The sequence below is a fragment of the Gossypium arboreum genome, chromosome 7 (genome assembly GCF_025698485.1).
Source record: "Gossypium arboreum isolate Shixiya-1 chromosome 7, ASM2569848v2, whole genome shotgun sequence".
NCBI lineage: Eukaryota > Viridiplantae > Streptophyta > Magnoliopsida > Malvales > Malvaceae > Gossypium > Gossypium arboreum.
This window is the reverse complement of record NC_069076.1, coordinates 16,473,039-16,483,807: the sequence shown is the minus strand read 5'-3', so window position 1 is coordinate 16,483,807 and position 10,769 is coordinate 16,473,039. Positions and strand designations below refer to the sequence as shown.

At 31.6% G+C, this 10,769-nt stretch overlaps 1 protein-coding gene across 1 annotated transcript; it reads left to right on the top strand.

Annotated features, from left to right (window-relative positions):
* The first annotated feature begins 2,184 nt into the window (after nt 1-2,184).
* Nucleotides 2,185-4,671, top strand: LOC108484882 (cytochrome P450 714C2-like). Its single transcript, XM_017788770.2, has 5 exons — nt 2,185-2,807; nt 2,936-3,162; nt 3,279-3,526; nt 3,596-3,953; nt 4,062-4,671. Exons 1-5 carry the CDS (start codon nt 2,516-2,518, stop codon nt 4,485-4,487), a joined length of 1,551 nt encoding a protein of 516 aa, XP_017644259.1. The 5' UTR covers nt 2,185-2,515; the 3' UTR covers nt 4,488-4,671.
* Nucleotides 4,672-10,769: the final 6,098 nt, after the last annotated feature.

Here is a 10,769-nt window from a genome sequence, read left to right as displayed (position 1 = left end):
TATTTTAAATTGATGATAGAAATATAAAATTGATTGAAAAATTTACATACATTATAAATATATTTATATTGGTATATTCGACTATTGAATCTCACTCTTTTTTTTTATCGTTGTTTTCATTTAGATGGAAATTTTCTCATATTTATATACGCAAAAAAAAAACTGAATTAAAAATATGAAGTAAAACTCAATTCGAAAGATGGAAAAATGAAGAAATAGAAAAATAAAAAAGATGAAAATATAAAATTTCATTGTGTGCTTGGCAGAAAAGATCAATTCATTGTTTAGTAGAGTTGAAAATAAAAGTAAAGAAAATAAGATCATTAAAAATTCATAATTTTGAAATACCATACACATTTTTTAATTTTTCTTCTTTTACCATTCAAATATAAAAGATTAATTCTTATGCTTTATGATAAAAATAATCATCTCTCATACTTTATTTCTTCTTCTTTTTTTTTTCTTATCACACTTAAAATTTATTTTCTTCTCACATTTTACTTTCACTTTTCATCTCATCTCAAGTACAGATAACCTGACCTAAGAAAATTGAAGAGCCTGATAAATTCATTTCCAGATATTTGATTTGGCATTAGAAGCATGCTAATTAAATCGACTTTGATCCCAAAAGGAAAAAAACGCAAATTAATTAATGTATACTTAATTAAGTTAATTTGTCACCACCTTAGCTTTTAACCTTCTAAGTTCAAACATTACCAAATATAATTAAAAATAAAAGAAAAAATAGGTAAGTGTTTTACCATCTGCAAATGCAACCTAAACAACTACGATATTATGCACAGTTTATATAAATCAATTACTTATATTATGAATTTTCATTATAAACATTTAAAATTAATTTATTTATCAAATTACTGTAAAAGATAAAATTAGGAAATAAAAGGATGTATTTAAAAGCTTAAATTTTATTTGTTAAGATTTAAAAAATAACTAATAGAAGCAGTAGTTAAGTTTTAGGATAAATATAAGCTATACATTAACTTTAATTTAATACGCAATTTGATATTTAAATTTTGATTCGTGTAATTATACACATTAAACTTTGATTTTGGTTCAAATGTGTGCATAAAATTTTTATTTTAATTCAATTATATACATTTCAAAAAATTATTATATCGATTTATTTTATATTAGATAAATATAATTATTTGTACCTATAATATGCAAACATTTAATTGTGTTATACTGATAATAATATTAGGAATTTGTGTAAATTAAATTAAATCAAAATGCCATGTATAAAATTACACAAATTTAAAATTTATATATAGCATTGTACATTAAACCAAAAGTCTGGTAAAATTTTAAGATTTATCCTTAAATTTTTTATTATTTCAAAACTAGGTTATCATCCCTTTTCCAATTTATACTAGTATGATTGTTCTCATTCACACTTGCTTGAGTTAAATATATATATATATATATATATATATATATATATATTGCTAATTATTGAGTAAAAATTAAAGGTTACAATATGTTCTAAATTTTTTATCATTTATATATTTAGAGTTTAGTTTTTATATTTTTATTTTTAGAAATTTAGTTCCTCTATTTTTGAGTTTTAAAATGTAAATTTATTTGTTAATATTGTTAAAATTTATTTGTTAAAATTGTTGGTGTGACAATTGAAAATTAAAAAAAATATAAGAAAATGACATTATAATAGACCTAAATTGAATAGAATATTTTAACAATATTAACAATTTTTAAAACTCATATCAATATTTTAATTAAAATAAAATATTTAAACTAATTAATAATATTATAAAAATTGAGTTATCAAATTATTTCAAAATTGAAGTATGGAGTTTAAATCTTAAATTTGAATCATTGAAATATAATCCATAATGTTAAAAAAATAAACCACGTACAAAGCAATGATGGGAGTTTAAGCTTTAAGGTCGACATTGTTGACTACGGCTCGACCTTTTTAAACAGCCATTAGTCATTTAGCACTTGGTAGTGGCAGAAATAAAGGAAATAACCCCGAACTTAGTGCTCTGTTTTTTGTCTTTTGTTTAAAAATGAAATTAAGTGAGAAAAGAAAAAGAAATATCTACGAGACCCCATTGCAGTTACATTAAAAGTTAAGTAATTTTCCTCCCGTTAAAAGAAAAGTTAAGTAATCTTCCAAATTCCAACAAATAATTAATATTAGTTTTTTATACACTACAAGACTTTTAGACCTTGAATCCCAATAGCTCGTAACCACTTCTTTTTTGTGTTGTTGGCAACAAATAATTAAGCAAAACTTCTCACCTTCAATATGGATCTTAGAAAGCTTCAAAACCATGCTGCCTTTCATGTTACTGTCCCTTAGAAAAATGGTTTTCTCAATACATTGACCACAAATACCATACATTAGAAGTCTTACATACAGTTCTTTCTTTATGTTTTTTGGCCACCAAACCTTCCTACTCCTTTCCTTAATTTCCCTGTATATAATTCCCTTCGTGTCTAAACAACCTCCAAAGCTATCACCACTTCCAACATGGGACTTACAGAGTATTATGTCAACATTTTTGTTTCTCTTGTGCTGCTTGCTTTCCTTGGATTGATCCTACGTTTGTATCATGAGTTGGTGGTGAAGCCAATGAAGCTCCGAGCAAGATTACTCAAGCAAGGCATCAAAGGACCGCCTCCGAGTCTGCTAATCGGAAACATAAGAGAGATAAAGAAGGCACAATCCAGCATTGTTAAGGTTCCTAGCATGCATCCCCCTGCCACTCACAACTGCGGTGCGCTACTCTTTCCATTCTTTGAGCAATGGAGGAAACAATATGGTATGTATAATAATGTATTGCATACCTCTTAATTCTATGCGTGTCGGTGTCTATAATGAAATTTAGGAGTATTCATTTACCAAAATAGTTATCACTGATAGTGGTGGAGTAATTTCATTAAATTTCAGGTCAAGTATTTGTGTTTTCTCTTGGTAACACTCAAATATTGTTCGTGAATCAACCTGATGCTGTGAAAGAGATTACTACATGCACGTCCTTAGCCTTGGGGAAGCCTTCCTATCAACAAAAGGATCGTGGTCCTTTGCTTGGTCAGGGAATTCTAACTTCAAATGGGGCAATATGGGCTCATCAGAGAAAAATTCTTGCTCCCGAATTATACATGGACAAGGTTAAGGTAAAAATATATATTAACATATGATTCACTAAATACATCAAAATGATTATGATTACAGATCTACATACAGTACTAGGTGTATATAAACATTAATACAAAGATAAAACCTCTTGTAGGGAATGATGAACCTGATTGTCGAATCTACATTTACGCTAGTAGACTCTTGGAAGACCAGAATAGAGGTCGAGGGTGGACTTGCTCACATCAAAATTGACGAGTATATGCGAAGCTTCTCTGGAGATGTCATCTCAAGAGCCTGCTTCGGAAGTAATTATTGTAAAGGAGAAGAAATCTTCTTGAAGCTAAGAGCTCTACAGGAGGCCATGTCCAAGAAAGGTTTATCCACTGGCGTGCCTGGAATGAGGTGAGCATTCTTTCGCAATTTCAAAGTCCTATGGAAGCAATTTGTTTTAAAATTTTTGGGTTATTACAGATATCTTCCCATCAAAAGCAACAGAGAAGCTTGGGCACTTGAAAAGGAGGTGCGTGATTTGATATTGCATGTGGTAAAAGAGAGAAAGGGGGCAGCAACATACGAGAAGGACTTACTGCAAATGGTGGTTGAGGGAGCTAAAAGCAGTGACCTGAGTCAAGAAGCCACCGAGAGGTTTGTAGTTGATAACTGCAAGAACATATACTTGGCTGGATATGAGACTACTGCCGTTTCTGCCACCTGGTGCCTCATGCTTCTAGCTGCCAATCAAGAATGGCAGGATAATGTGCGGACAGAGGTGGTTGAAATTTGTGGGGGTCGTACTCCGGATGCTGGCATGCTTCGTAAGATGAAACTGGTATACGTATATATGTCCAAATAATTAATTATTAGATTGAGAGTTATTATGGATATTTATATAAATAACTATTAATCTTGAAATCCTTGTTTTGCATGTGTGATGCAGCTTACTAAGGTAATTCAGGAATCATTGAGACTTTATCCGCCAGTAGCTGTGGTGTCGAGGGAAGCCTTGGAAGATATGAACTTCGGAGAGATTTTTGCTCCCAAGGGTGTAAATATTTGGATGATGGTGTTGGCATTGCACACTGATCCTGAAATTTGGGGTGAAGATGCCTATAAATTCAACCCGAATAGATTTGCAAAAGGGATAAAAGGTGCATGTAAGCTGCCACAAGTGTACATGCCATTCGGGGTTGGCCCCCGGGTGTGCCTTGGACAGAACTTGGCCATGGTTGAACTGAAACTACTAATGTCTCTCCTTTTGTCTAACTTCTCCTTCTCCCTTTCTCCCAACTACACACATTCGCCTGTTCTAAGATTGGTAATAGAGCCAGAAAATGGCGTCCATCTCTTGGTAAAGAAGCTGTGATTCGAGAGCTTTTAGACAATTAAATGAACTCCGCCAAGCATTTCCATTTCATTTGAAACAAAATAAGAGAGTTAGGCGGAACCCAATGTATGATGTAAACAATCTATATTATTGTTTTCATTTTCTTCTTCAGTACCCTTTAGTTGGTCTATATGCCTATGGCAAAAGAGATGAATTATATAAATCTTTAGTTGGTCTATAGGCCTATGGTCATCTTATTCAATTGTTAATAATCAATAAACATCTACATCATTCAATCCTTCTTCTCAAATAAAACCAGTGCACCTCATCGAGATACACTAAGTGTAATAAACCCTCTATCTTGTAACTGAATCTTTAACTCTTTAAGTTCATTTGGTGCCATGTGATAAGGCGCAACAAACACAGATGGAATATCAAGATAAAGTCCAATTCCAAACTCCACTTCTTGATCCGGCGGTATCAAGATAGCCCATGTCCTAGGTCGTGTTCACTTAAAATAATTTAAGAAACTAGTCATTTTCTCAACCATTCCTTTGGACCCAAGTCAAACCATTTCCAACCATTTTTACCTATTCAAAACACATTTAAACATGCCAAAATATACCAGTTCAAATACAACCTATGTGCCTAACCAATGTGTCACATATGACACCACAATTCAATGGGAAACATAAACCATTCATGTAATTCATTCAAACACCAGCAATTACCATAACTTATACTTACCTAAAAACATAATAAGCTAACCAAAACTTGACCGACGTTCTAACATTTAATACATCTAAGTTTCATACAATCTCATTCACAGCCAAAATACCAAACATGATTTTTAGCTTGCACATAAACATTCTATATACATGCCACAAGTAACCCAACTATAAAACTTCAAAAATCAACCGAATCAGGTGACGGTAGGTGCGAGCTCCTTGTTGATCCGACCGACACGTCTCGAATGTCCACAATCTACAAAAAAATTAGAATACGGATAAGTATATCAAATATTTAGTAAGCTCGTACAATTTAAATATCACTTACCTGTAATCTTATAATATCCAAAACTCAAATTGAGATACAATTTAACCTATCAAAATTCAATCCACATCATTAAAATAGGCAACATACTTGGGCTCAATCATACGAACATCTATAATTATTTTCAATACCAAGTAAACCAACTATACTCCTATAATCAAATCATATAAATTCTTTAATCAATTTCACAGATAAGTTTCCAAGACTTTAAAGGCAACCTTCCCGATGAAATTTTGTAAAATACCTCAGTATACAAATAAAAACAGTAGTGCCTGGTTACGTAATAGAGTCAACCTACACAATAATTTGCGTGGAAAATGCTTAATATTCTATATTCTCCAGTTCGTAACATATGTAGGAGTTGGGAACCTAAATCAGTATTCTCCAGTTCGCAATATATGCAGGAGTTGGGAACCTGGACAAAATTCACAAGTTTGTATACGAGCATTTACTAATTTCGTCGGGACATACTGAGGTACATTATAAATCCAGACCAACAAAAATAAATATCAATAATCTTAGTATAAAAAATAAAAACTAATGAGTAGCTTCATAATATATGAACTTACTTCTCAAACTGGTAACGATTCAACTATTAGGGACGAATCGACAAAATTTCTTTTTCCTCGTACGTCCGTTGAGATTCTTGATGTAAAATATAATTTAGTTTAACTAACTAATCCAAGCCCAAGCAACATAAGTCAACATTTAAATCACATGTCCCAATTCAAGTTTATTTATACTAAAATCTCTCAACTTTTACATTTATCACAATTTAGTCCCTAAAACCAATACTATTATAATTCTACATTTGAGTTTCAATTTCAAAATCAACCTCAATTTAGTTCTCCAGCTGTCCATTAATACACAAAAAATTAGAATTTTCCTACACATTTTGAACTTATTGTATTTTAGTCCTTATGTTCAAAACTAACAACTTTTATTTTACAAACGAGTCTATTAACATATCTAAGATCAAAAACTAACCAAATAACCAAAAAAGCTTCAAGAAAAGATCAATGGCAACTTTAACAAACTTAAACAGTTTCGCAAAATAGTCCCTGGGATAGCTAAATCAAGCTCCTGAAATTCCAAAAATATAAAAATTACATGAAACAGGCTTGAATGCACTTACCAATTGAAGAAACAAAGTTGAAAATAAAACTCTAAGCTTCCCTCTAACATATGGCCATGGAAGAAAAGAAAGATGATGAAAATTTGTTTTTCTTAAAATAATTATACCATGAACTAAGTTTAATCATCCTTAAAAAATAAACAATGTCATCATCCATTAACTAATGTGATAACAATGACCCATTTGCTTAATTAAACCCTTAAACACTAAAAAATTCTATAATAGTTCCCTTTTGTTTAGTTTACGATTTAACCTTTTTTTTTCTTAGTTAAATATCTAAATATCAAAATTATCAGAAAAAATTTTAATATGACATTCATATAACTTCGTAGATATTAAATAAATAATATTTTCTACCTCACACATCAAAATTGTGGTCCTGAAATCATTGTTTTTGATACCACTGAAAAATGGGTTGTTCCAAAGTTCCTAAATCCTCATTGTATACATTAATTTTAATTTTAAAAAATAAGTAATGTAGAAGCCCAAATTGCCCGGGCCCGATTTCATCAAAACCCAACCAAACCTCTAAACCCACTAAAACCCTTAACTCATGACCCATTTACATCTACCCAAACCCATTACAAAACCTAAACATTAAACCCAATTCAAAAGCCCATTAAGCCCCCCAAAAAAACCAAACCCAAGAAAAAAAAAAGAAAAAGAAAAACCTACCCCAAAAAAACCTAACCCAAAAAAAAAGAAGAAAAAAGAAAAACCTAACCAAAAAAAAAAAGATAAAAAAACCTAGCCACCTAACCACTTTCCCATTTGCCCAATTTTTCCTCCCATTGTCTACCACCACCACCTACAAAATAGAAAAAAAAATAGAAAATCATGTAAAAGATGGCTATAAAAAGCCATTCAAAAATCATGTAAAGAAAGAGGAGGGATTTTGAAAAGATTGAAAAAAAAAAGAGGAGACAAACACAAAAATCCCTTCAAATTTTGAACACAAAAGAAACATCAATAAAAAGGTTGCATTTTTTCTTTTTTTCCTCTTCTTTCGAATCTTTTTTCTTTCTTTTTTTGTGTTGTTTTTTTCTTTCTTTATATATACATATATTGTTAAAAAATTACCTTTTCCGCCACTGCAGGTGCGGTGGTTGTGATGACGGCGGCGACCGACGATCGACCGTGACCGACCCCCCCTTGGCCGGATTTCCTTTCCCCTCCCTCTCTCTTCTTTCCCCTTTTTTTAGGTATTTTATATATATTATGTATATATTTTTAATGCCATTAGTTATATATTTCTTATGTATATATTCTTAAATACTATATATATATATATATATATATATATATATATTTTTTTAAATACCATATTGTGTATATATTATTATTACAAATTATTACTATTGCTAGTATTATTATAACTATTATTATATTAATGTATATTTTATGTACATATGTATATATATATATACATATATATATATATTTGTACATATCATTATTTTATATTATTGTTGTATATTTTTATGTATATATTTTTTATATACGTTTCCTAATATTTTCTTTTATTGTAGATATTATTATTATTATTATTACATACTTTTATTATATGCATATATATATATATATGTATTTTATGTAATATTATTATTTTATATTATTATTACCAAATATATCATTTTTCCTATTTTATTATTAGTACATGATTTGTTTTTATTTTGTAAATATCATTATTATTGTTATTCTAATATTCTAGTATTCCATGTTAATATTTTTCATTAATGATATCATTTTTTTTGCGTCCTTTATCTATTTTTAATTTCTCACTTTAGGAATATTTTTTCTCATGTTTTAATTAATTTCAAAAATAAGGCAATGTACCGATTTAATATTAAGCTATCGATTTCATCGCTATGTTGGGTGAAATTCGTCGGCTTGTGTTAAAAAACGGGACACCCTTTCTAAAAAAATCGAAAACTAAAAATTCTCATTTTTCAATCGGATCACGATTAAATATTATATTGAACTCGTATTTTTGAAAATCAAGTCAACACATGTTTATGAGATACCAATTTTGGGCGTCACGAGGGTGCTAATACCTTCCTCGCGCGTAACTGACTCCCGAACCCCAATTTTTCTCTGGACTTTTGACGTAGACCTAAATTCGGCCCTCATTTTTGTACAATAATAAGTTTTCTTTTTCTAAAAAAGGATGGTTTATTAGGTGTCCGGTCACACCTAGAAAAAAAGATCGGTGGCGACTCCCTTTGTTAATAAAATCGAAAGTTGGTTTTCAAGTATTTAATAAATCGCCACATTTAGCGACCCCAAACCAAAACGAATTTTTTACGTCGCTACAGCTGGCGACTCCGCTGGGGACGCTTTTTGAGAGTCGAGTCGAATTAAACTCACGTTGTCAAAATTTTCAAAGTTCCTTGTTCAAATTAACATTTAGTCGTGATCCTCAAATTTTTTGTTTTCAAAGAAATCATGCATTTGCATCGTGTTGTATATATTCTAACTTGTTTTATCCGGTTGTTTTTCAGCTTTAAATTTTTGTGATTTTAGTTTTGGTTTAGTTTTTTAAATAAAACGTAAAGGTTTGCAAGTTTCTCCCCACACACCGTGCACGTGCATTTTTGTTGCATAACATGAGCTCTCTACCCGGGCTCCGTCCGTTTAAGTGAAAGTAAACGCTACGCCTTCGTGAGTTAACTCGTCCCTCCGCACAGGCTAGTGAATACTTTCGGGTTACATATGACTTATGCTTTCGTGAGTTAACTTGTCCCTCCGCATAGGCATAAGTAAATGTAATCCCTCGAATTGAACTCGTGAGCCTGTGATAGACTATGACCGAGGCTCCGTGCTAATCTTAGCAGATGATAGTACGGGCAATTCGAGTACCTATCTAGAACCAAAACCGCATATAATGAACCATACGAGCCACCTAACTAGAGCCATGCCGAACCTCTGTCCGTTTAGTAGTCCCCAAAATAAGTGCACGGGAGGAATGCCTCTTGCCTTTTGCATTTTCACTTTCTATATAAGAGGATCGGGTGCATTTAATAAACTAGGTCGGGTAGTTCGATTTGTTGAAGTTCTCTATGTTTTTTGCTGTATTAAATTACTAATCAAGTTTGTTTGCCTTTGCTTTATTGTTTTCATCATGCATTATAGGCATCATATTAGGAAGGTGTTGATTAAAGATTGGTTGCCAAAACGGGTTTCTAATAGAGGAGTCAATTATACGAGTGACCAAACGTTGTGTAATACTCTTTTGATTAAGGAAATGCCTAAACAGGGCTATCTTGAAATTAACACCAAATTTTTGCATATTCATTCATGATCGACATCCATTTGACATTCATGCATTCATTCATGCATTCATTCATACATTGCATATCCCATACTCGGTCATTGAAGATAAAATATATAATTCGCAGCTTGTAATACCACAAGATCGGAACCACGTCATCCGTATAAAACTCGCCGACAAGCTAGAGTAATGGAGGTGAATTCAATGAGAAAATTGAAAGATTGAAAAGGTCGAGAACCGAATGGGAGCCTATGGAATTCCTCCTTTGTCAAGAACATTTACGTCTGCGGGAATGATATACCCGAGCGGGACAATGCACAAGGCACAATGTTAATGATCGAAAAGGGTTTTGAACATCAAGATAAATTTCATTGACAAAGGAGTGACACAAGTAAAGATGTCTCAAGGATACGCCTTTGTCCCCCTGGTTTCATGTTGAATAATTGGACTGCTGAGAACCTTCTTGTAGTTTATAAGTCTTCAGAGTAATGCTCAAACATTAACATTCTATTATGTCCTTAGATATAATAGAATTCTTTTGTAAGAGCTTGCATTCGCTCTTTATCATTCAAATGAATATCAATGACGATGCATTTTGTCATGATCTTTCGCATTATCACTAATTTCATAATCATTTTCTCATTTCATAGCCTGTCCTTACATTTGCCTCATGCCATGCCATAACATTTCGTTTGTTGGTTCCAATACTTGGATGCCCCTCTATAGTCTCTTTTTTTCATTCAACTTTCAGGTGCTCAGATGTCAACAGCATGAACAAACCCGTTACGAGTCTTGAAATCGATTTTGAGAAGGCTGTTTGTTTAGGAGAATTTGAAGCCGAAGAAAATGCTGAATACTATGT

Coding starts and splice junctions, on each gene's coding strand:
- LOC108484882 (XM_017788770.2), top strand. CDS start 2,516: ATGGGACTTACAGAGTATTATGTCAACATTTTTGTTTCTCTTGTGCTG. Junction 3,163..3,278: donor TATACATGGACAAGGTTAAG/GTAAAAATATAT, acceptor AACCTCTTGTAG/GGAATGATGAACCTGATTGT. Junction 3,954..4,061: donor TGCTTCGTAAGATGAAACTG/GTATACGTATAT, acceptor TGTGTGATGCAG/CTTACTAAGGTAATTCAGGA.